At 51.2% G+C, this 26,188-nt stretch overlaps 1 protein-coding gene across 1 annotated transcript in view; it reads left to right on the forward strand.

Moving 5' to 3' along the window:
- The window catches only part of MROH1 (maestro heat like repeat family member 1), a 101,282-nt gene that overhangs the window by 40,886 nt on the left and 34,208 nt on the right, over nt 1-26,188 (forward strand). Inside the window, exons 18-27 of the mRNA XM_069005627.1 lie at nt 671-778; nt 859-978; nt 2,527-2,649; nt 5,896-6,042; nt 10,633-10,659; nt 15,867-16,040; nt 16,681-16,760; nt 19,266-19,386; nt 21,125-21,220; nt 22,554-22,658. Of these exons, the coding sequence (XP_068861728.1) occupies nt 671-778; nt 859-978; nt 2,527-2,649; nt 5,896-6,042; nt 10,633-10,659; nt 15,867-16,040; nt 16,681-16,760; nt 19,266-19,386; nt 21,125-21,220; nt 22,554-22,658 (1,101 nt within the window). The remainder of the gene's footprint in view (nt 1-670; nt 779-858; nt 979-2,526; nt 2,650-5,895; nt 6,043-10,632; nt 10,660-15,866; nt 16,041-16,680; nt 16,761-19,265; nt 19,387-21,124; nt 21,221-22,553; nt 22,659-26,188) is intronic.

Here is a 26,188-nt window from a genome sequence, read left to right on the forward strand (position 1 = left end):
GAACCAGGATTCCAAAGGGATTTGGGATGGGAAATGGGAATTCCAAAGGTTTCTTAGACTTCCCTTGGGATTTGGGATGGGGAGCCGGCATTCCAAAGGCTGGACAGCATTCCATGGGAAATTGGGATGGGGAACCAGGATTCCAAAGGCTCCTCAGCATTCCAGGGGGATCTGGGATGGATCCCCCACATTCCAAAGGGATTTGGGGGGTGGAACCCCGGCACTCCAGAGGGATTCGGGATGGATCCCCGGCATTCCAAAGGGATCCGGGATGGATCCCTGGCATTCCAAAGGGATCCAAGATGGATCCCTGGCATTCCAGAGGGATTTGGGATGGATCCCTGGCATTCCAAAGGGATCCGGGATGGATCCCCCACATTCCAAAGGGATCCTGGATGGAACCCTGGCATTCCAAAGGGATCCGGGATGGATCCCCCACATTACAGAGGGATCCGGGATGGATCCCCCACATTCCAAAGGGATTTGGGATGGATCCCCACATTCCAGAGGGATTTGGGATGGATCCCCCACATTCCAAAGGGATCCGGGATGGATCCCCGGCATTCCGAGCTCCCGGCGCTTTTCCGTGGCCCCCTCCCCCCCGAGGCTCGGCCGGGGCCGCGTTCCCGGCGCCTTTCCCGGGATGCCCACGGCCGATTCCCTGCTCCAGTTTCTCCGGGAATCGCTGGCGGCCATCCCGGATAAATCCTGGATTTGCCCCCTGGTGTCGGAGATGTTCCGGCAGCTCCGCGGCTCCGACGGCTCCCAGCTGGAAAAGGTGAGGATTGGGAAGATCCGGGGCCTTCGCCCGCCTCATCCCGAGGTTTTTCCCGCTGCAATTCCCGCTGTTTTTCCCAGGATTTCCTCTACAGATCCATGGGAACGGCGCTGGGGGCGTGTCCAAGCAAGGAGCTGGTCCGGAAGCAGCTCCAGGAACTCCTGGAAAACGCCCGGTACCGGGAAGAGGCCGAGCGGGAGGTGAGGAATGAGGCCGGAAAATCCCCGGGAGCCAGGGAAGCGGGAATTCCGGGAATGTTCCTGCTGGGAAAAGGGCGGAGCCGCCGCTCCTGGGGCGGGGGGGGGGGTTGGAGTCTCTGGGAATGGGGGTGGGGTCGGGATTTTCCGAGGGGAACGGTGCTGGAAATCCTGGAATTCTGGGGGATCCATAAGGAATTCCTGGAATTCTGGGGGGATCGCCACTGAAATCCTGGAATTTCATGGAATTTCCATTAAAATCCTGGAATTCTGGGGGGATCCATAATGGATTCATGGAATTCTGGGGGATCGCCACTGAAATCCTGGAATTTTATGGAATCTCCACTAAAATCCAGGAATTCTGGGAGATCCATTATGAATTCATGGAATTCCAGGGAATCTCCATTAAAATCCTGGAGTTTCATGGAATCTCCATTAAAATCCTGGAATTCTGTGGGATCCGTAATAAATTCATGGAATTTCATGGAATTTCCACTAAAATCCTGGAATTCTGGGGGATCCTTGATGAATTCATGGAATTTCGGGGGAATTGCCACTGAAATCCTGGAATTTCATGGAATTTCCACTGAAATCCTGGAATTCCAAGGAATCCTGACTAAAAATCCTGGGATTCCCTGAGGATCCCTTGGAAATTCATGGAGTTCCTGGGAATCCTATCTAAAATCATGGAATTCCTTGGGGATCCCTTGGAAATTAATGGAATTGCTGGGAATCCCGACTAAAATCCTGGAATTCTGTGGAATCCTGACTAAAAATCCTGGAATTCCCTGAGGATCCCTTCGAAATTCATGGAATTCCTGGGAATCCTGACTTTTTAAATCCTGGAATTCTGTGGAATCCTGACTAAAAATCCTGGAATTCCTTGGGGATCCCTTTGAAATTCATGGAATTCCTGGGAATCCCGACTAAAATCCTGGAATTCCATGGAATCCTGACTAAAATCCTGGAATTCCATGGAACCCCCACTGCCATCCTGGAATTCCGGGTTGCTTTGCCTGGGAAGGGCCCTTCAATCCCCTGGAATTCCGCCCACGGAATTCCCGCTATCCCGGGATGTTCCCGGCACCTTCCCAGGGCTGCGGCAGCTCCGGCTTTTCTGGGAATTCCATCCCGGCTCCTTCCCAGGGAAAAAAATTCCGGAGGTTTTGGAGCTTCCCCCCCCCCCCCATTCCCGCTCATTCCCTGCCCTGGAGTTGAGATTGGGATTGAGCTTTTCCAGCTTTTCCAGCTTTTCCAGCTTTTCCAACATTCCCAGTTCCCGTTTTCCTCGGCGGCAGGTTGGAAATCATGGAATTCCGGCCGGCAATTCCAGCCTCTGGTTGGAATTCGTGGAATTCCCGCCGGGAATTCCAGCCTCTGGTTGGAATTTGTGGAATTCCCGCCGGGAATTCCAGCCGGGATCGAGTCCATCCGTACCCCAGCACCGTTGGAATTCCCTCGGCGCCGCTCGGGAGCCGGGAATTATCGCTGGGAAAACTTTGGGAATTCCTGAGCGCCTCTTCCCGGGTTTTATTCCCGGAATTCCCGCAGGGCCTGGCTTCCTGCTTCGGGATCTGCGCCCGGGATCACCTGGAAGAGACCCTGGAAAAGCTGGAGGAGTTCCTGAAATCCGACGTCTTCAAGAAATCCCTGGGATTGTTCAGCATCTTCAAGGTGGGAATTCCTTGGGATTCCCTGGAATGGGATGGGATGGGATGGGATGGGATGGGATGGGATGGGATGGGATGGGATGGGATGGGATGGGGGAATTCCCGGGAGCGGCCGGGGGGGGCTGATCCTGGAGAAAAAGTGGGATGGAAGGGATCCAGGGGGGATCCAGGGCGGGATCTGCTGGCTGGGAACAGGGACAGGAGCAGAGGGAAGGGCCTCGGGCTGGGATTTTCGGGAATCTCCCCCTGGAAAGGGCTGCCCGGGCTGGAATTCCGGGCTGGAGCGGCCATTCCCGGCTGGAATTGCCATCGCTGGGGGTGTGGGATGGGATCAGGGCCGGGATTTGGGATCCCCATTCCCAGGATTTGGGATGGGATCAGGGCTGGGATTTGGGATCCCCATTCCCAGGATTTGGGATGGGATCAGGGCTGGGATTTGGGATCCCCATTCCCAGGATTTCCCATCCCTGTGGGATTTGGGATCCCCATTCCCAGGATTTGGGATGGGATCAGGGCCGGGATTTGGGATCCCATTCCCAGAATTTGTTTGATGGGATCAGGGCTGGGATTTGGGATCCCATTCCCAGGATTTGTTTGATGGGATCAGGGCTGGGATTTGGGATCCCCATTCCCAGGATTTGGGATGGGATCAGGGCCGGGATTTGGGATCCCATTCCCAGAATTTGTTTGATGGGATCAGGGCTGGGATTTGGGATCCCATTCCCAGGATTTGTTTGATGGGATCAGGGCTGGGATTTGGGATCCCCATTCCCAGGATTTGGGATGGGATCAGGGCCGGGATTTGGGATCCCCATTCCCAGGATTTGGGATGGGATCAGGGCCGGGATTTGGGATCCCCATTCCCAGGATTTGGGATGGGATCAGGGCCGGGATTTGGGATCCCATTCCCAGGATTTGGGATGGGTTCAGGGCCGGGATTTGGGGATCCCCATTCCCAGGATTTGGGATGGGATCAGGGCTGGGATTTGGGATCCCCATTCCCAGGATTTGGGATGGGATCAGGGCCGGGATTTGGGATCCCATTCCCAGGATTTGGGATGGGTTCAGGGCCGGGATTTGGGGATCCCCATTCCCAGGATTTCCCATCCCTGTGGATTTGGGATGGGGACCTGAAGATTCCGTGGGATTTGGGGAAGGAATTCCTGCCTGGGAGGGGCTGGGATTTGGGAATTCCCAGGGAGTTTTGGCCGCTCCATCCTTGGAATTCCCAGCTTGGAGCCATCCCGGGATGTTGGGAATGCTTGGAATGGGATCATCCTTAAATCCCTTCCATCCCAACCCATCCCAGAATTCCTGGAATCCCTGGAAGGGCCCAATTCCAGCTTGGAGCGATCGGGGAGAGCGGGAATGGGGAATCCTCTGAAAATCCGGGAATTTTTATGGGAATCTTGGTTGAAATGCTGGAATTCCATGGGATTCTGCTAAAATCTTGGAATTCCGTGGAATCCCCATCTCGAATCCTGGAATTCCGTGGAAACCCAACTAAAATCCTGGAATTCTGTGGAATCCTGTTAAAAAATCCTGGAATTCCGTGGAAATCCGACTAAAATCCTGGAATTCCAAGGGGCCCAGACTGAAATCCTGGAATTCTGTGGAATCCCTGGGGAAATCCCGGAATTCCATGAAATCCCAGTTAAACCCCTGGAATTCCATGGAATCCCAGCTAAACCACTGGAATTCCCTGGAATCCCAGTTAATCCCCTGGAATTCCCTGGAATCCCAGTTAAACCCCTGGAATCCCAATAAAACCCCTGGAATTCCATGGAATCCCAGTTAAACACCTGGAATTGAATGGAATCCCAGTTAAACCCCATGGAATTCCCTGGAATCCCAGTTAAACCCCTGGAATTCCCTGGAATCCCAATTAAACCCCTGGAATTCCGTGGAATCCCAATTAACCACTGGAATTCCCTGGAATCCCAGCTAAACCCCTGGAATTCTATGGAATTCCAATTAACCCCTTGAATTCCGTGGAATCCCAGTAAAACCTCTGGAATTCCACGGAATCCCAATTGAAGCCTTGGAATTCCCTGGAATCCTGCCTGGAAAATCCCGGCAATCCATGGAACCCCTGCTCTCAAATCCTGGAATTCCATGGAATCCCAGCTGAACTCCTGGAATTCCGTGGAATCCAAATAAAACCCCTGGAATTCCGTGGAATCCCGATTAAACCTCTGGAATTCCATGGAATCCCAATAAAACCCCAGGAATTCTGTGGAATCCCAATAAAACCCCTGGAATTCCGTGGAATCCCAATCAAACCTCTGGAATTCCCTGGAATCCCGCCTGGAAAATCCCAGCAATCCATGGAATCCCTGCTCTCAAATCCTGGAATTCCATGGAATCCCAGCTAAACCCCTGGAATTCCGTGGAATCCCAGTTAATCCCCTGGAATTCCATGGAATCCAAATAAAACCCCTGGAATTCCGTGGAATCAAAATTAAACCCCTGGAATTCCATGGAATCCCGATTAAATCCCTGGAATTCCCTGGAATCCCAATAAAACCCCTGGAATTCCGTGGAATCCCAATAAACCACTGGAATTCCCTGGAATCCCAGTTAATCCCCTGGAATTCTGTGGAATCCCAATTAAACCTCTGGAATTCCGTGGAATCCCATCTAAACCCTTGGAATTCCATGGAATCCCAGTTAAACCCCTGGAATTCCATGGAATCCCGCCTGGAAAATCCCAGCAATCCATGGAATCCCTGCTCTCAAACCCCTGGAATTCCATGGAATCCCAGCTGAACTCCTGGAATTCCGTGGAATCCCAGTTAATCCCCTGGAATTCCCTGGAATCCCAATTAACCACTGGAATTCCCTGGAATCCCAGCTAAACCCCTGGAATTCTATGGAATTCCAATTAACCCCTTGAATTCCGTGGAATCCCAGTAAAACCCCTGGAATTCCCTGGAATCCCGCCTGGAAAATCCCAGCAATCCATGGAATCCCTGCTCTCAAACCCCTGGAATTCCCTGGAATCCCAGCTGAACTCCTGGAATTCCGTGGAATCCCAGTTAACCCCCTGGAATTCCATGGAATCCCTGCTCTCAAACCCCTGGAATTCCCTGGGATCCCATCCAGAAACCCCAGGATTCCCGGGACCATCCGATCCCACCCAACCATTCCTGGGATGTTCCCCCCCTCCAATCCCACCTGGAAAAGCCGGGAACTCTTTGGGATCCCCTTCCCGGCCTTCCCGGCCTTCCCGAATCCCGTTTTTCCGCAGGATCGGAGCGAGGCGGAGCTGGAGAAGCTGCGGAGCGGCCTCGTGCTCTGCTACGGCCGCGTGGCCCAGGCGGCGCCTCCGGAGCTGCTGCGATCCCGCCTGGAATCGCCGATCCTGGAAAACCTCCTGCAGCTCGGCCACACCAAGGTGCGCCCGGGAATGGCCTGGGATTGGTCTGGGATTGATCCGGGATTGGTCCGGGATTGGCTCCGGGATTGATCCGGGATTGGTCTGGGATTGATCCGGGATTGGCCTGGGATTGGCCCGGGATTGATCCGGGATTGGCCTGGGATTGGCCTGGGATTGATCCGGGATTGATCCGGGATTGGTCTGGGATTGGCCTGGGATTGGCTCCGGGATTGGTCTGGGATTGGCTCCGGGATTGGCCTGGGATTGATCCGGGATTGATCCAGGATTGATCCGGGATTGGTCTGGGATTGGCTCCGGGATTGGCCTGGGATTGGCTCCGGGATTGGCTCCGGGAATGGCCTGGGATTGATCCGGGATTGATTCGGGATTGATCCGGGATTGGCTCCGGGATTGGCCTGGGATTGATCCGGGATTGATCCGGGATTGGTCTGGGATTGATCCGGGATTGGCCTGGGATTGGTCTGGGATTGATCTGGGATTGGCTCCGGGATTGGTCTGGGATTGATCTGGGATTGATCTGGGATTGGCTCCGGGATTGGCCTGGGATTGATCTGGGATTGGCTCCGGGATTGGCCTGGGATTGGCTCCGGGATTGGGTCCGGGATTTCCCTGGGATTGGCCCGGGATTGGCTCCGGGATTGGCCTGGGATTGATCCGGGATTGGTCTGGGATTGGCCTGGGATTGGCCGGGGATTGGCTCCGGGATTGGCCTGGGATTGATCTGGGATTGGTCTGGGATTGATCCGGGATTGCTCCGGGATTGGCTCCGGGATTGGCCTGGGATTGATCCGGGATTGGCCCGGGATTGGTCTGGGATTGATCCGGGATTGATCCGGGATTGGCCCGGGATTGGCCTGGGATTGGCCTGGGATTGATCCAGGATTTCCCTGGGATTGGCCCGGGATTGGCTCCGGGATTGGCCTGGGATTGGCCTGGGATTGATCCGGGATTGGCTCCGGGGTTGGCTCCAGGATTGGCCTGGGATTGATCCAGGATTGGCCCGGGATTGATCTGGGATTGGTCTGGGATTGATCCGGGATTGGCCCGGGATTTGCCCGGGATTGGCCTGGGATTGATCCAGGATTTCCCTGGGATTGGCCCGGGATTGGCTCCGGGATTGGCCCGGGATTGATCCGGGATTGGCTCCGGGATTGGTCTGGGATTGATCCGGGATTGGCTCCGGGATTGGCCTGGGATTGGCCTGGGATTGGTCTGGGATTGGCCTGGGATTGCTCCGGGATTGGCTCCGGGATTGGTCTGGGATTGGCCTGGGATTGATCCGGGATTGGCCTGGGATTGATCCGGGATTGGTCTGGGATTGGCCTGGGATTGGCTCCGGGATTGATCTGGGATTGGCTCCGGGATTGGCCTGGGATTGGCCTGGGATTGGCTCCGGGATTGGCCCGGGATTGGCCCGGGATTGGCCTGGGATTGGCTCCGGGATTGGCCCGGGATTGATCCGGGATTGGCCTGGGATTGGCCCGGGATTGGCCCGGGATTGGCCCGGGATTGGCCCGGGATTGGCTCCGGGATTGGCCTGGGATTGGCCTGGGATTGGTCTGGGATTGGTCTGGGATTGGCCTGGGATTGGTCTGGGATTGGCCTGGGATTGGCTCCGGGATTGGCCTGGGATTGATCCGGGATTGGCCTGGGATTGATCCGGGATTGGTCTGGGATTGGCCTGGGATTGGCTCCGGGATTGATCTGGGATTGGCTCCGGGATTGGCCTGGGATTGGCCTGGGATTGATCCGGGATTGATCTGGGATTGGCTCCGGGATTGGCCTGGGATTGGCCCGGGATTGGCTCCGGGATTGGCCTGGGATTGGCCTGGGATTGGTCTGGGATTGGTCTGGGATTGGCCTGGGATTGGCTCCGGGATTGGCCTGGGATTGGCTCCGGGATTGGTCTGGGATTGGCCCGGGCTTGGCCTGGGATTGGTCTGGGATTGGCCTGGGATTGGTCTGGGATTGGCCCGGGATTGCTCTGGGATTGGCCCGGGATTTGCCCAGGATTGATCCGGGATTTCCCTGGGATTGCTCCGGGATTGCTCTGGGATTGGCCCAGGATGGCTCCAGGATTTCCCTGGGATTGGCCTGGGATTGGCCTGGGATTGCTCTGGATTGGCCCAGGATTGGCTCAGGATGGCTCCAGGATTTCCCTGGGATTCCCCTGGAATTGCCCCAGGATTGCTCCGGGCTTCCCAGGATTTCCCTGGGATTCCCAGAATTGCTCCGGGATTGCTCTGGGATTCCCAGGATTCCCCTGGGATTGCTCCGGGATTCCCCTGGGATTTCCCCGGGATTGCTCCAGGATTCCTGGGATTGCTCCGGGATTCCCCCGGGATTGCTCCAGGATTCCTGGGATTGCTCCGGGATTCCCCCGGGATAGCTCCAGGATTTCCCTGAGATTCCTGGGATTGTTCTGGGATAGCGCCAGGATTCCTGGGATTCCCAGGATTGCTCCGGGATTCCCCTGGATTGCTCTGAGATTCCCTTGGGATTCCCCCAGGATTGTTCCAGGATTCCTGGGATTCCCCCAGGATTCCCCTGGAATTGCTCCGGGATTGCTCCAGGCTTCCCGGGATTCCCCTGGAATTCCCAGAATTGCTCCGGGATTGCTCTGGGATTCCCAGGATTCCCCTGGGATTGCCCCGGGATTGCTCCAGGATTCCCCCGGGATTGCTCTGGGATTGCTCTGGGAGTCCCAGGATTCCCGGGATTCTCCCAGGATTGTTCCAGGATTCCTGGGATTCCCGGGATTGCTCCGGGATGGCTCCGGGATTCCCGGGATTCCCCTGGAATCGCTGTGGGATTCCTGGGATAGCTCCAGGATGGCTCTAGGATTCCTGGAATTCCTGGGATTCCCAGGATTCCCCCAGGATTCCCTCAGGATTCCCCCAGGATTCCTGGGATTCCCGGGATTTCTCCGGGATTTGGGGCGGAGCTTTCCCAGGGCATTTCGGAGGTCGTTTTTTCCCACCAGAATTCCGGTTTTTCCAACGGAATTTGGGTTTTTCCAATGGGATTTTGGGGTTTTTTTCCCACCAGAATTCCGCTTTTCCCACCGGGATTTTGGGTTTTCCCGATGGAATTTCAATTTTTTCCAATGGAATTTTGGTTTTTCCGATGCAATTTCGATTTTTTCCAATGGAATTTCGGGGTTTTTTTCCAACGGAATTCCGGTTTTTTCCTACCAGAATTTCGTTTTTTCCCTTCGGGATTTGGGTTTTCCCCCTGGAATTTCGGTTTTTCCAACGGAATTTCGGTTTTCTCCCGCTGGAATTTTGGTTTTTCCCACCAGGATTTTGGTTTTTCCCTGCGGGATTTGGGGTTTTCCCAATGGAATTTCAGGTTTCCCGTGGAATTTCGATTTTTTCCGAAGGAATTTCGGTTTTCCAATGGAATTTTGGGGTTTTTTTCCCAATGGAATTGCGGTTTCCCGATGGAATGTTGGGTTATTTTCCCACCGGAATTTCGGTTTTTCCCAATTTTTCCAATGGAATTTTGATCTTTCCCACCAGAATTTCGGTTTTCCCAATGGAATTTCAGTTTTTTTTCCAATGGAATTTCGGTTTTCCCGCTGGAATTTGGGTTTCTTTTTTCCCACCGGGACTTTGGTTTTCCCACGGGAATTCCGCTTTTCCCAATGGAATTTGGGGTTTTCCCGCTGGAATTTTTGGATTTTCCCGCTGGAATTTGGGATTTTCCCGCTGGAATTTGGGATTTTGCGGCTGGAATTCGGGATTTCCGGCTGGAATTTTGCGTTTTCCCACTGGAATTTTCGATTTTCCAGCGGGAATTTTGGATTTTCAGCTGGAATTCGGATTTTCCGGCTGGAATTTGGGATTTCCTGCTGGAATTTTGGGATTTCCTGATGGAATTTTGGGTTTTCTGGTGGGAATTTGGATTTTCTGGTGGAATTTTGGGTTTTCCTGCTGGAATTTGGCTTTTCTGGCTGAAATTTTCGATTTTCCCGCTGGAATTTTGGATTTTCGGCTGGAATTCGGATTTCCCGCTGGAATTTGGGATTTTCCCGCTGGAATTTTGGGTTTTCTCGCTGGAATTCTCGATTTTCCGGTGGGAATTTTGGGGTTTTCGGTGGGATTTTTGTTTTTCCTGCTGGAATTTGGGATTTTCCTGCCGGAATTTTCGATTTTCCAGCTGGAATTTTGGATTTTTCTGCCAGAATTTCAGGTTTTCCTGCTGGAATTTTGGCTTTTCCAGCTGGAATTTTGGCTTTTCCGGCTGGAATTTTGGATTTTCCGGTGGGAATTTTGGGTGTTCTGGCTGGAATTTTGGATTTTCAGCTGGAATCTTGGGTTTTCCCACTGGAATTTTGGATTTTCCAGTGGGAATTTGGATTTTCCCACTGGAATTTTGGGTTTTCCCGCTGGAATTTTTGGATTTTCCCACTGGAATTTTGTTTTTCTGGCTGGAATTTTGGCGCTCCGTCTGGAATTCAGATTATCCCGCTGGAATTTTGGATTTTCCGGTGGGAATTTTGGATTTTCCCGCTGGAATTTGGGATTTCCCGCTGGAATTTGGGGGTTTTTTCCTGATGGGAATTTTGTTTTTCCACCCGTTCAGGTTCTGGGAATAAAAGTAGAGCCCAAGGTAGGGATTTTCGGGATTTTCGGGATTTTCGGGATTTTGGGGATTTTCGGGATTGCCTTTGGAATTCTCCCTCTTTCCGCTCCTCGTTCCGCACTGGAATCGCTTCCCGCCAAACCGCCGGAATTCCGGGAAAAAGGCTCGGGAAAGGCCTCTCCAGCAGGGCCCGGAGCGACCCCGGGAGCTCCAGCCCAGAATTCCTGGATTTTTCCAGAATTCCCACCTTTTTCCCAAAATTCCCACATTTTTCCAGAATTCCTCGATTTTCCTGGAATTCCTGGATTTTCCTAGAATGTCTGGATTTTCCCAGAATTCCCAGGTTTTCCTGGAATTCCCAGATTTTCCCAGAATTCCTGGATTTTTCCGGAATTCCCACATTCTTCCCAAAATTCCCACCTTTTTCCCAAAATTCCCAATTTTTTCCAGAATTCCTGGATTTTTCTGTAATTCCCAGATTTTTCCCAGGATTCCTGGATTTTCCCAGAATTCCCAGGGTTTGTTTGAATTCCTGGATTTTTCCGAAATTCCCAGGTTTTCCCAGAGTTCCTCGATTTTCCCGGAATTCCCAGATTTTCCTGGAATTCCTGGATTTTTCCCGGAATTCTTGGGGGTTTTTTTAATTCCTGGATTTTTCTAGAATTCCTAGATTTTCCCCAAATTCCTGGATTTCCCCGGAATGCCTGGGTTTTTTTGGAATTCCTGGATTTTTCCAAAATTCCCAGATTTTCCCAGAATTCCTGGGTTTTTCCAGAATTCCCAGATTTCCTGCAATTCCTGGATTTTCCCGGAATTCACACATTTTTTCCCAAAATACCCAGATTTTCCTGGAATTCCCGGATTTTTCTGAGATTCCTGGATTTTCCTAGAATGTCTGGATTTTCCCAAAATTCCCAGGTTTTCCTGGAATTCCTGGATTTTCCCAGAATTCCCAGCTTCTCTCAGAATTCCTGGATTTTTCCGGAATTCCCAGATTTTCCCCAGAAATCCCAGATTTTCCTGGAATTCCGTATTTTTCTGTAATTCCCAGATTTTCCCAGAATTCCCAGATTTTCCCAGAATTCCTGGATTTCCCAGAATTCCTGGGTTTTCCCAGAATTCCTGGATTTTTCCAATTCCCAGATGTTTCCAAAATTCCCAGATTCTCTCAGAATTCCCGGATTTTTCTAAAAATTCCCAGATTTTTCTAAAAACTCCCAGATTTTCCCAGAATTCCCAGATTTTCCCGGAATTCCCGGTTTTCCCGGGATCTGCTCCCTCCCCCCCCCCCGCTGGGAGCGGTCGGTGCTGAGGGGCCCAAGGGAGGAGAAGGGAGGGAGAAATTAACCCTTCATTAATAGGATTAATAACCATTAATTATTCATTGCTAATTACTAAAATTTGTAATTAGTAATTTATTAATTATTAAATGACAGTATTGACATTTATCAATTATTAATTAATATTTTAAATAGTCCAAACATATCAACCACTGATTATATCGTTGATTAGTAATAATTAATAATGGTTATTAAGAAATACTAACGGGCGCTGCTTATTGAGGCTATTAATTACCTAATAATTATCAATTATTCTCTTACTAAAAAGCATTCTAATCAATTTCTGAGATTTGTAATCAATTATGAATTTACGACCAACTCATTTGATTATTTATCGGATTTACGATCGCATTATTATTCGGTTATTAGGCTAATGAAGGTGTTATTAATAATTACAAGCTGTAGGATTGGCGCTTAATTAAGTGAAGCGATTCTCTGGGTTATTAATTTATTGCCATTACTGATCTCTCGTTTCATTGGCGTTAATTAATTACGATTTCCCTGCAATTAGTTATTTATTTAATTACCTCCGATGTTATTGACGGTAATTATCTCTCATTATCATCAATTCGTTATTTATTATCACTAATAATCTATTTTTTATTGGCATAATTAATAATTCATTGGCATGAAATATTAATTATTTTAATAATGCTCCTTTCATCCTTTATTTTTATTATTGTAATTAGTTTATAGCTGTTAATAGTAGTTATTATTTAATTATTATTAAGTTGGTTGCTCTGCTATTTCCATCATTATCTCAATTTTCGATTGTATTAAAAATAAATTTAGTAATTATTATTAATCGTTTAATTTTTTTATTACTTATTATCATTTTTAATTTATTATTTATTACTTATTATTATTTATTATTTACTATTGTTGATTATCTATTATCTATTATTTATTATTCATTATTTATTTTCTATTATCTATAATTTTTTGTGCATTAGTACTATTTATTATTTAATTTTTGTTATTAATATTCATTTGTATTTACCAACACTTATTAATATTTATTAGCATTTATTAGCATTCATTAACGCTAATTATCGTTTATTAATGGGTTTTTTTGGGGATGTTTTGATGTTTTCAGTTTCATTTCCAATTCCATTTCTTTCCCTTCCGTTGATGAGTTCGTGATTCGGGCACAAATCGATCGTTATTGATTATTATTGATCGTTATTCACGTTATTAATTCCTGTTAATTACCACCAGTTGATTCTAGCGGGGGGATGCGTTACCTGGGAGGCAGATCCTGATCCTGAGGATCCTGGTCCCAGGGGGAGGCAGATCCCGGGAATCCCGATCCGGGAAATCCCGATCCCAAAAATCCCAATCCTGGGAGTCCCGATCCGGGAAATCCCGATCCGGGAATACCAATCCCAGAAATCCCAATCCCGAAAATCCCAATCCGGGGAATCCCAATCCCAGAAATCCCAATCTGGGAAATCCCGATCCCAGAGTTCCCAATCCCAGAAATCCCGATCCCGGAAATCCCGATCCGGGAAATCCCGATCCCAAAAATCCCAATCCTGGGAGTCCCGATCTGGGAAATCCCGATCCGGGAATCCCAATCCCAGAAATCCCAATCCCGAAAATCCCGACCCTGGGAATCCCGATCTGGGAAATCCCAATCCCGAAAATCCCAATCCGGGAAATCCCAATCCCAAAAATCCCAATCCCAGAAATCCCAGTCTCGGGAAACCCGATCCCAGAAATCCCAATCTGGGAAATCCCAATCTGGGAAATCCCAGTCTGGGAAATCCCAATCCCAGGAATCCCAATCCCAGAAATCCCAGAAATCCCGATCCCAGGAATCCCAATCCCGAAAATCCCAATCCCAGAAATCCCAATCCCAGAAAGCCCAATCCCGAAAATCCCAACCCTGGGAATCCCAATCCGGGAAATCCCGATCCGGGAATCCCAGAAATCCCAATCTGGGAAATCCCAATCCCAGGAATCCCAATCCCAGAAATCCCAATCCGGGCAATCCTGATCGAGGAAATCCCAATCTCAGAAATCCCAATCCCAGAAATCCCAATCTGGGAAATCCCAATCCCAAAAATCCCAATCCCAGAAATCCCAATCCCAGAAATCCCGATCCGGGAAATCCCAATCTGGGAAATCCCAATCTGGGAAATCCCAATCCCAGAGTTCCCAATCCCAGGAATCCCAATCCCAGAAATCCCAGTCTTGGGAATCCCGATCCGGGAAATCCCAATCCCAGAAATCCCAATCTGGGAAATCCCAATCCCAGGAATCCCAATCCCAAAAATCCCAATCTGGGAAATCCCAGTCTCGGGAATTCCGATCCGGGAAATCCCAATCTGGGAAATCCCAATCTGGGAAATCCCAGTCTGGGAAATCCCAATCCCAGGAATCCCAATCCCAGAAATCCCAATCCCAAAAATCCCAATCTGGGAAATCCCAATCCCAGAAATCCCAATCCCAAAAATCCCAATCCCAGAAATCCCAATCCCAGAAATCCCGATCCCAGAAATCCCAATCCTGGGAATCCCGATCCGGGAAATCCCAATCTCAAAAATCCCAATCCCAAAAATCCCAATCCGGGAAATCCCAATCCCAAAAATCCCAACCCTAGGAGTCCCGATCCGGGAAATCCCAATCCCAGAAATCCCAATCCGGGAAATCCCGATCAGGGAATCCCAGAAATCCCAATCTGGGAAATCCCAATCCCAGAAATCCCAATCCGGGCAATCCTGATCGAGGAAATCCCAATCTCAGAAATCCCAATCCTGGGAATCCCGATCCCAGAAATCCCAATGTGGGAAATCCCAATCCCAGAGATCCAAATCCCAAAAATCCCAATCCCCGAAATCCCGATCCGGGCAATCCTGATCCCGGGAAATCCCGATCCAGGAAATCCTGATCCGGGAAATCCCAATCTCAAAAATCCCGATCCGGGAAATCCCAATCCCAGAAATCCCAGTCCAGGAAATCCCAATCCCAGAAATCCCGATCCGGGAAATCCCAATCCCAAAAATCCCAATCCCAAAAATCCCAATCCCAAAAATCCCAATCCAGGAAATCCCAATCCCAGAAATCCCGATCCGGGAAATCCCAATCCGGGAAATCCCAATCCCAGAGTTCCCAATCCCAGGAATCCCAATCCCAGAAATCCCAATCCTGGGAATCCCGATCTGGGAAATCCCAATCTCAAAAATCCCAATCCCAGAAATCCCGATCCGGGAAATCCCAATCCCAGAAATCCAAATCCCAAAAATCCAAATCCCAGAAATCCCAATCCCAGGAATCCCAATCCGAGAAATCCTGATCTGGGGAATCCCAATCCCAGGAAATCCCAATCCCGAAAATCCCAATCTCAGGAATCCCAATCCCAGAAATCCAAATCCCAGGAATCCCAGAAATCCCGATCTCAGGAATCCCAAACTGGGAAATCCCAATCCCAAAAATCCCAATCCCAGGAATCCCAATCCCAGGAATCCCAGGAATCCCGATCCCAGAGTTCCTGACCCTGGTCATCCCAATGATCCCAGTGATCCCAGTGAATCCCAATCCCAGTGATCCCGGTGATCCCGGTGATCCCAATCCCTCTGTTCCCATCGATCCCATTCCCACTGTTCCTGGTGATCCCAGTCCCGCCGTTCCCACTGATCCCGCTGTTCCCGGTGATCCCAATCCCGCCATTCCTTGTGATCCCAATCCCGCTGTTCCCGCTGTTCCTGGTGATCCCGGTGATCCCAATCCCGCTGTTCCTGGTGATCGCAGTGATCCTGATCCTGCTAATCCCTCTGATCGCGATGATCCCGGTGATCCCAACCCCGCTGTTCCTGGTGATCCCAGTGATCCCAATCCCGCGGATCCCGCTGATCCCGCTGATCCCAGTGCCGCTGTGTCTCTGCTCCGCAGGACGTGGCTCTGAAGCTGAGCCTGGCCCGCAGCGTCTCCATGATCGGCCGCGCCCTCGGCGGCTCCGGGATCGGCTCCGGGAGCGGCTCCGGGAGCGGCTCCGGGATCGGCTCCGGCTGCAGGGATCAGCCCGGGAGCATCGCCCGCAAGGCCGAGCTCGTGATGCTCATGGTGGTGAGGGACTGGGAGGGACTGGGAGGGGATTGGGAGGGACTGGGAGGAACTGGGAGGGACTGGGAGGGCACTGGGAGGGGACTGGGAGGGGATTGGGAGGGGACTGGGAGGGACTGGGAGGGAAATGGGAGGGACTGGGAGGGGACTGGGGGCAACTGGGAGGGGAGTGGGGGAAGCTGGGAGGGACTGGGAGTTTTCCATGGAGAGCCTGGGAATGACCACGGGAATGGGATCCGGGAATCGGGGGAATCCTGGGAATCCAGGGAATCTGGGGAATCCAAGAATCCAGGAATTCAGGGAATCCGGGGAATCTGGAAATCCAGGAATTCAGGAATCTGGGAATCCGGGGAATCCAGGGAATCTGGGAGTGCAGGGAATCTGGGGAGTCTGGGGAATCTGGGAATCCAGGAATTCAGGGAATCTGGGAATCCAGAAATCCAGGAAATCCAGGGAACCCAGGAATCCCGAGAATCCCGGGAATCCACGGAACCCTGGAATCCGGGAATCCCGGGAATCCCGGGATGCGGCTCCCGGCCGGGATCTGGCAATTCCCACGCGGATCCTTTGGAGCTGCGGGATGAGCCCTGGGATCCCCCGGGGGATCTTCCGGAGGCGATTCCCGTTCCCGCTGTTTCCCCAGGAATTCCTGAAGGCGGAGCCTCCGGAGGCGCTGCGGACGCGGCTGCGGCAGCGGGCGCTGGGCACCTGCAGCCACCTGGTGTATCCATGGCAACGGCGGCAGCGGGGTTTGGGAATGGGGTGGGATTGGGATTGGGAATGGGATTGGGAATGGGATTGGGATGGGAATGGGATTGGGATTGGGGTGGGATTGGGATTGGGATTGGAATGGGATTGGGATTGGGGTGGGATTGGGATTGGGAATGGGGTAGGAATGGGGTGGGATTGGGATTGGGTGGGAATGGGATTGGGATTGGGAAGGGGATTGGGGTATGAATGGGGTGGGATTGGGAATGGGATGGGATTCGGAATGGGATTGGGAATGGGATTGGGATTGGGAGTAGGATTGGGATTGGGGATGGGAATGGGAATGGGATTGGGGTGGGATTGGGATTGGGAATGGGGTGGGATTGGGATTGGGAATGGGATTGGGATTGGGAATGGGATGGGATTGGGATTGGGATTGGGATTGGGGTGGGATTGGGATTGGGTGGGAATGGGATTGGGATTGGGAAGGGGATTGGGGTAGGAATGGGGTGGGATTGGGAATGGGATTGGGATTGGGATTGGGAGTGGGATTGGGATTGGGAATGGGATTGGGGATGGGATGGGATTGGGAATGGGAATGGGATTGGGGATGGGGATGGGAATGGGATTGGGATTGGGATGGGATTGGGATTGGGATTGGGATGGGATTGGGATTGGGTGGGAATGGGATTGGGGTGGGATTGGGATTGGGGAGGGATGGGGAATGGGATTGGGGTGGGACTGGGATTGGGTGGGATTGGGTGGGAATGGGATTGGGGCGGGATTGGGGGTGGGATTGGGATTGGGGAGGGATTGGGATTGGGAATGGGATGGGATTGGGATTGGGATTTGGTGGGAATGGGATTGAGGTGGGATTGGGATTGGGAATGGGGTGGGATTGGGATTGGGTGAGAATGGGATTGGGATGGGATTGGGAAGGGGAATGGGATTGGGAATGGGATTGGGAATGGGATTGGGAATGGGATTGGGATTGGGAATGGGATTGGGGTGGGATTGGGATAGATTGGAATGGGAATGGGGATGGGATTGGTAATGGGATTGGGATTGGGAATGGGGTGGGATTGGGAATGGGGTGGGAGTGGAATGGAATGAGATGGGTTTGGGATGGGATTGGGATGGGATTGGGATTGGGATGGGAATTCTGGGAATGGGATGGGACTGGGAATGGGGATGGGCTTTCCCTCTCTTTTTCCTTTCTTTCCCTCTTTTCCCTCTTTTTCCCTCTCTTTTCCCTCTTTTCCCTCTTTTTTTCCTCTCTTTTTCCCCTTTCCCTCTCTTTCCCTCTTTTTTCCACCTTTTTCCCTCTTTTTCGCTCTCTTTTCCCTCTTTTCCCCCTTTTTCCTCTCTTTTCTCCCTTCCCCCTTTTTCCCTCTTTTTTCCCTCTTTTTTCCTCTTTTTCCTTCTTTTCCCTCTTTTTTCCCCCTTCTCTTTTCCAACTTTCCTCTCTCTTTTCCCCCTTTTCCCTCTTTTCCCTCTCTTTCCCCTTTTCCCTCTCTTTTCTCCCTTTTCCCCTCTTTTTTCCCTCTCTTTTCTCTTCCCCCCTTTTCCCTCTCTTTTCCCCCTTTTCCCTTTTCTTTCCCCATCTTTTCCCCCTTTTCCCTCTTTTTTTCCTCTCTTTTCCCTTTTTTTCCTTCTTTTCCTCCTTTTCTCTCTTTTTTCATCTTTTTCCCTCTTTTCTCTCTTTTTTCCTTCTTTTCCCCCTTTTCCCTCTCTTTTCCATCTTTTTCCCCTCTTTTTCTCTCTCTTCTCCCTCTTTTCCCCCCTTTTCCCTCTCTTTTTCCCCTTTTTTCCTCTTTTCCCCTTTTTTCCTCTCTTTTCCCCCTTTTTTCCTCTGTTTCTCCCCCTTTTCCCTCATTTTCCCCTTTTCCCTCTCTTTCCCCCTCTCTTTTTCCCTCTTTTTCCCTCTTTTCCCCCTTCCCCCTTTTTCTTTCTCTTTTCCCCTCTTTTCTCCCATTTTTCCCTCTTTTTCCGCTGTTTTTCCCCCTCTTTTCCCTCTTTTCCCTCTTTTTTCTCTCTTTTCCCCCTTTCCCCCTTTTCCCCCTCTCTTTTCCCCTCTTTTCCCCCCTTCCTCCTTTTTCCCTCTCTTTTCCCCTCTTTTCTCCCATTTTTCCTCCTTTTCCCTCTTTTCCCCCTTTTCCCTCTTTTTCCTCTCTTTCCCCCCTTTCCCCCTTTTCCCCCTCTCTTTTCTCCTCTTTTCTCCCATTTTTCCCTCTTTTCCCTCTTTTCCCTCTTTTCGCCCTTTTCCCCCTTTTCCATCTTTTCCTCCTTTTCCCTCTTTTCCCCCTTTTCCCTCTTTTTCCTCTCTTTCCCCCCTTTCCCCCTTTTCCCCCTCTCTTTTCCCCTCTTTTCTCCCATTTTTCCCTCTTTTCCCTCAAACCCATTCCCAAAGCTCCCCCCAGGATTTCTCCCCCTCCCTCCCCGCCCCGTCCATCCTGGAATTCCCCAGTGGGAATTCCCATCCCGCCGCTCCTTCCCGGTTTTTCCTTATCCCGGCCTCAGCGCCCTGGAGCCGCCCCTGAGCGATCCCGAGCGCTCCGAGCTGCTGGACACGGCCTTGGGAAGCGTCCTGGGGCTGCCCCCTCTGGAATCCGGGAGAGGCCGGGAAGAGCCCGGAGCCGAGGTGGGAATTCCGAAGGATTCATGGGGGGGGTGAAAATCCGGGAATTCCGGGATGGTTTTGGGGGGAAAAGCGGCTGAATTCCCGTCGGCGGCTCCCGATATTCCGGCTCCTTCCCGGGAAGCTCCCAGGGATGGAGCAGCCCCGGATTCTCTGGGAATTCCATCGCAGGCGGGAATTCCGGCCCCAGATCCCGTGGGAGCCGTGGGAGTTCTGCTCGTCCGTCCCCAACCCCCATTCCCGGAATTCCCGGAATTCCCATTCCCATCCCATTCCCCGAATTCCCATTCCCTGAATTCCCATTCCCCCTTTCCCATCCCATTCCCAGAATTCCCATCCCATCTCATCCTATTCCTGGAATTCCCATTCCCAGAATTCCCACCCCATTCCCAGAATTCCCATTCCCAGAATTCCTATCTCCATCCCATTCCCATTCCCAGTATTCCCATTCCCATTCCCGGAATTCCCAGAATTCCCCGAATTCCCAAAATTTCCATTCCCCCTTTTCCCATTCCCCCTTTCCCACCCCATTCCCAGAATTCCCAGAATTCCCAGTTCCCATTCCATTCCCATTTCCAAAGTTCCCATCCCCATCCCCAGAATTCCCATTCCCAGAATTCCCAGAATTCCCAGAAATCCTATTCCCAGAATTCCTATTCCCATCCCACCCCATTCCCAGAATTCCCATTCCCATCCCATTCCATTCCCCTTTTCCCATTCCCCCTTTCCCACCCCATTCCCAGAATTCTCAGAATTCCCATCCCATCCCCCTTTTCCCATTCCCAGAATTCCCATTCCCAGAATTCCCAAAATTCCCAGAATTCCCATCCCATCCTATTCCTGGAATTCCCATTCCCAGAATTCCCAAACCCAAAATTCCAGGATTTTATTCCATAGGAGCCTTTTCCAGTTTATCCCAGGATTTTTAAGTGTCTCACCCTCAGGAATTCACCCCAAAAAAGTGGGAAAAGGCTGAAATTCCCGGATTTTTCTGGGATAACGCCAGCCTTAGATGGACTCGGTGACTTTTCCACGGGTTTTTCCAAACCCAAAATTCCAGGATTTTATTCCTTAGGAGTATTTTCTGAACTCTCCAAAGGAATTCACCCCAAAAAAGTGGGAAAAGGCCAAAATTCCCGGATTTTTTCTGGGATAAAACCAGCCTTGGATGGGCTCAGTGACTTTTCCAATCCCAGAATTCCAGGATTTTATTCCTTAGGAGCCTTTTCTGACCTATTCCGGGATTTTTTTGGGGCTCATCCAAAGGAATTCACCCCAAAAAAGTGGGAAAAGGCCGAAATTCCCGGATTTTTTCTGGGATAAAACCAGCCTTGGATGGACTCGGTGACTTTTCCACGGGTTTTTCCAAACCCAAAATTCCAGGATTTTATTCCTTAGGAGCCTTTTCTGAACTCTCCCGGGATTTTTAAGGAGCTCATCCAAAGGAATTCACCCCAAAAAAGTGGGAAAAGGCCGAAATTCCCGGATTTTTTCTGGGATAAAACCAGCCTTGGATGGGCTCAGTGACTTTTCCAATCCCAGAATTCCAGGATTTTATTCCTTAGGAGCCTTTTCTGACCTATTCCGGGATTTTTTTGGGGCTCATCCAAAGGAATTCACCCCAAAAAAGTGGGAAAAGGCCAAAATTCCCGGATTTTTTCTGGGATAACACCAGCCTTGGATGGACTCGGTGACTTTTCCAAGGGTTTTTCCAAGGCCGGCATTCCCGGATTTTTTCCAGGAGCTCTTCCAGGCCGCCCTGGCCGCGCTCCAGGAGCTGCTCCGGGGTCTCCTGCGGCGGCGCCTGAACCCCCTGGGCCTCCAGGAGCTCTTTGCCGTGAGTTTCCCGGGATTTGGGAATCCTCGGGAAGCGCCCGGGAGGCTCCGGGATCCGTCCCGGGAATCCCTTGGGATCCGTCGGGATCAGCCCGGAGTGGGGGGAGGGGGAGTCTGGGGATTGTGGGGATTCTGGGAAATTCTGGGGAATTCTGGGAATTCTGGGAATTCTGGGAATAACGGGGATGGGAATTCTGGGAATTCTGGGAATTCTGGGAATGGGAATGGGGTGGGAATTCTGGGAATTCTGCGAATCCTGGGAATGGGAATGGGGTGGGAATTCTGGGAATGGGATTGAGAATGGGATGAGAATTGGGAATTCTGGGAATTTCTGGGAATTTCGGGAATGGAATTCTGTGAATGGGATGGAAATTCTGGGAATGAGAATCCTGGGAATTCTGGGAATTCTGGGAATGGAATTGGGAATGGGATGGAAATTCTGGGAATGGGAATTCTGGGAATTCTGGGAGTGGGATGGGAATGGGATGGGAATGGGATGGGAATTGGGAATTCTGGGAATGGGAATTCTGGGAATTCTGGGAAGAGGAATGGGAATTCTGGAAATGGGGATGGGATGGGGATGGGAAGGGAATTCTGGGAATGAGAATAATGGGAATGGGAATTCTGGGAATTTTGGGAATGGAATGGGATGGGAATTTGGATTGGGAATTCTGGGAATTCTGGGAATGGGAATTTTGAGAATTATGAGAATGGGAATTCTGGGAATTTTGGGAATTCCAGGAATGGGAATTGTGGGAATTCTGGGAAGGGGATGGGAATTCTGGGAATGGGATGGAATGGGATGAGAATTCTGAGAATTCTGGGAATGGGATTGGGGTGGGAATTGGGAATTCTGGGAATTTCTGGGAATTTTGGGAATTTCGGGAATGGAATTGGGAACGGGATGGAAATTCTGGGAATGGGAATTCTGGGAATTCTGGGAATTCTGGGAACGGGATGGGAATGGGAATTGGAATTCTGGGAATGGGAATTCTGGGAATGGGATGGGAACTGGGAATTCTGGGAATGGGAATTCTGGGAATTCTGGGAATGGGATGGGAATTCTGGGAGTTTTGGGAATGGGATGGGAACAGGAACAGGAATAGGGCTGGGAATTCTGAGAAATCCCCGGGAGCAGCTGTGGAGACTCATCCGGGACCAAAGCGGCCTCGAGGCGCTGCTGCCAGCCCGGATTTTCTGGAATATCCCCTGGAAGGAGCCGCCCGGGCTGGAATTCCAGGCGGGAATCGCCATTCCCAGCGGGATCCCCATCCCGCCAGATCCAAGCCTCGTTGCCAGGCTCCGGAATTCCAGGATTTTCCCCCCGTTCCCAGCATTTAGGGCCCTGGATCAAGTCCCCGCGGGAGTGGGAGCGGCAGCGCGCCATGGCCGTCGCCTCCTCCCTGCTGGAATTCTTCCTGGAAGAGCTGCACGTCAGCGTGAGTGCCCGGCCCCTTCCTGCAATTCCCAGAATTCCCGGAATTCCCGGAATTCTCAGAATTCCCATCCCATTCCATCCCATTTCCAGAATTCTCAAAATTCCCAGAATTCCCGTTCCCATTCCATTCCCAGAATTGCCATTCCATCCCGTTCCTGGAATTCCCATTCCCAGAATTCCCATCCTATTCCTATTCCCAGTCCCAGAATTCCCAGATCTCCCAGAATTCCCAATCCCATTCCTAGAATTCCCATTCTCATTCCCTGAATTCCGAAAACTCCCAGAATTCCCATTTCCAGAATTCCCAGAATTCCCATCCCATCCCCATTCCCAGAATTCCCAGAATTCCCACCCCATTCCTGGAATTCCCATTCCTGGAATTCCCAGAATTCCCATTCTATTCCCATTCCTGGAATTCCCAGAATTCCCATCCCATTCCAAGAATTCCTAGAATTCCCCAAATTCCCATTCCCAGAATTCCCAGAATTCTCATTCCCAGAATTCCCAGAATTCCCAAAATTCCCATTCCCAGAATTCCCACCCCATTCCCATTCCCAGATTTTCCAGAATTCCCTGTCTCAATCCCAGAATTCCAAATATTCCCAGAATTCCCATTCCCACGATTCCCATCCCCATTCCCAGAACGTCCACAATCCCCAAATCCCCAAATCCCTCAAATCCCCCCAATCCCCAAATCCCCAAATCCCTCAAATCCCCAAATCCCCAAATCCCTCAAATCCCCCCAATCCCCAAATCCCCCCAATCCCCAAATCCCCAAATCCCTCAAATCCCCAAATCCCCAAATCCCTCAAATCCCCACAATCCCCCAAATCCCCCAAATCTCCAAATCCCCAAATCCCCCAAATCCCCAAATCCCCAAACCCCCAAATCCCCACAATCCCCAAATCCCCCAAATCTCCCAAAATCCCCCAAATCCCCCAAATCCCCCAAATCCCCCAAATCCCCAAATCCCCAAATCCCTCAAATCCCCAAATCCCCAAATCCCTCAAATCCCCACAATCCCCCAAATCCCCCAAATCTCCAAATCCCCAAATCTCCCAAATCCCCAAATCCCCAAATCCCCCAAATCTCCAAATCCCCCAATCCCCAGATCACCCAAATCCCCACAATCCCCCAAATCCCCACAATCCCCAAATCCCCACAATCCCCCAAATCCCCACAATCCCCCAAATCCCCAAATCCCCCAAATCCCCCAAATCCCCAAATCCCCCAAATCCCCAAATCCCCAAATCCCCACAATCCCCCAAATCCCCAAATCCCCCAATCCCCCAAATCCCCCAAATCCCGACAATATCCCAAATCCCGAATTCCCCAATTCCCCCAAATCCCCAATCCCCAAATCCCCAAATCCCCCAATCCCCCAAATCCCCAAATTCCCCAAATCCCCAAATCCCCAAATTCCCCAAATCCCCAAATCCCCCAAATCCCCCAAATCCCCACAATATCCCAAATCTCTCAAATCCCCCAAATCCCCCAAATCCCCAAATCCCCAAATCCCCCAAATCCCCCAAATCCCCAAATCCCCCAAATCTCCAAATCCCCAAATCCCCCAAATCCCCCAAATCCCCAAATCCCCCAAATCTCCAAATCCCCAAATCCCCCAAATCCCCCAAATCTCCCCAAATCCCCCAAATCTCCCAAAATCCCCCAAATCCCTCAAATCCCCCAAATCCCCCAAGTCCCCCAATCCCCCAAATTCCCCAAATCCCCACAATCCCCAAAATCCCCCAAAACCCCAAACCCCAAATCCCAAATCCCGAATTCCCCAATTCCCCCAAATCCCCAATCCCCAAATCCCCCAAATCCCCAAATCCCCCAAATCCCCCAAATCCCCAAATCCCCAAATCCCCAAATCCCCCAAACCCCCAAATTCCCCAAATCCCCAAATCCCCCAAATCCCCACAATATCCCAAATCCCTCAAATCCCCCAAATCCCCCAAATCCCAAAATCCCCAAATCCCCACAATATCCCAAATCCCCAAATCCCCCAAACCCCCAAATCCCCTAACCCCAAACCCCCAAACCCCAAACCCCAAATCCCGAATTCCCCAATTCCCCCAAATCCCCAATCCCCAAATCCCCCAAATCCCCCAACCCCCAAACCCCCCAACCCCCAAATCCCCAAATCCCCAAATCCCCCAAATCCCCCAAATCCCCAAATCCCCCAAATCTCCAAATCCCCAAATCCCCCAAATCCCCCAAATCCCCAAATCCCCCAAATCTCCAAATCCCCAAATCCCCCAAATCCCCACAATCCCCCAAATCCCCCAAATCCCCCAAATCCCCAAATCCCCCAAATCCCCCAAATCTCCAAATCCCCAAATCCCCCAAATCCCCCAAATCCCCCAATCCCCAAATCCCCCAAATCCCCCAAATCCCCAAATCCCCCAAATCCCCCAAATCCCCCAAATCCCCCAATCCCCAAATCCCCAAATCCCCAAATCCCCCCAATCCCCCAAATCTCCAAATCTCCAAATCCCCAAATCCCCAAATCCCCCAAATCCCCCAAATCCCCAAATCCCCCAAATCTCCAAATCCCCAAATCCCCCAAATCCCCCAAATCCCCAAATCCCCCAAATCTCCAAATCCCCAAATCCCCCAAATCCCCACAATCCCCCAAATCCCCCAAATCCCCCAAATCCCCAAATCCCCCAAATCCCCCAAATCCCCCAAATCCCCAAATCCCCAAATCCCTCAAATCCCCAAATCCCCAAATCCCTCAAATCCCCACAATCCCCCAAATCCCCCAAATCTCCAAATCCCCAAATCTCCCAAATCCCCAAATCCCCAAATCCCCAAATCCCCCAAATCTCCAAATCCCCCAATCCCCAGATCACCCAAATCCCCACAATCCCCAAATCCCCACAATCCCCCAAATCCCCACAATCCCCCAAATCCCCAAATCCCCCAAATCCCCCAAATCCCCAAATCCCCCAAATCCCCAAATCCCCAAATCCCCACAATCCCCCAAATCCCCAAATCCCCCAATCCCCCAAATCCCCCAAATCCCCACAATATCCCAAATCCCGAATTCCCCAATTCCCCCAAATCCCCAATCCCCAAATCCCCCAATCCCCCAAATCCCCAAATTCCCCAAATCCCCAAATCCCCCAAATCCCCCAAATCCCCACAATATCCCAAATCTCTCAAATCCCCCAAATCCCCCAAATCCCCAAATCCCCAAATCCCCCAAATCCCCCAAATCCCCAAATCCCCCAAATCTCCAAATCCCCAAATCCCCCAAATCCCCCAAATCCCCAAATCCCCCAAATCTCCAAATCCCCAAATCCCCCAAATCCCCCAAATCTCCCCAAATCCCCCAAATCTCCCAAAATCCCCCAAATCCCTCAAATCCCCCAAATCCCCCAAGTCCCCCAAATCCCCCAAATCCCCAAATCCCCCAAATCCCCCAAATCCCCCAATCCCCAAATCCCCCAAATCCCCCAAATCCCCAAATCCCCCAAATCCCCCAAATCCCCCAAATCCCCCAATCCCCCAATCCCCAGATCA

The sequence above is a fragment of the Aphelocoma coerulescens genome, chromosome 2 (genome assembly GCF_041296385.1).
Source record: "Aphelocoma coerulescens isolate FSJ_1873_10779 chromosome 2, UR_Acoe_1.0, whole genome shotgun sequence".
Lineage (NCBI taxonomy): Eukaryota > Metazoa > Chordata > Aves > Passeriformes > Corvidae > Aphelocoma > Aphelocoma coerulescens.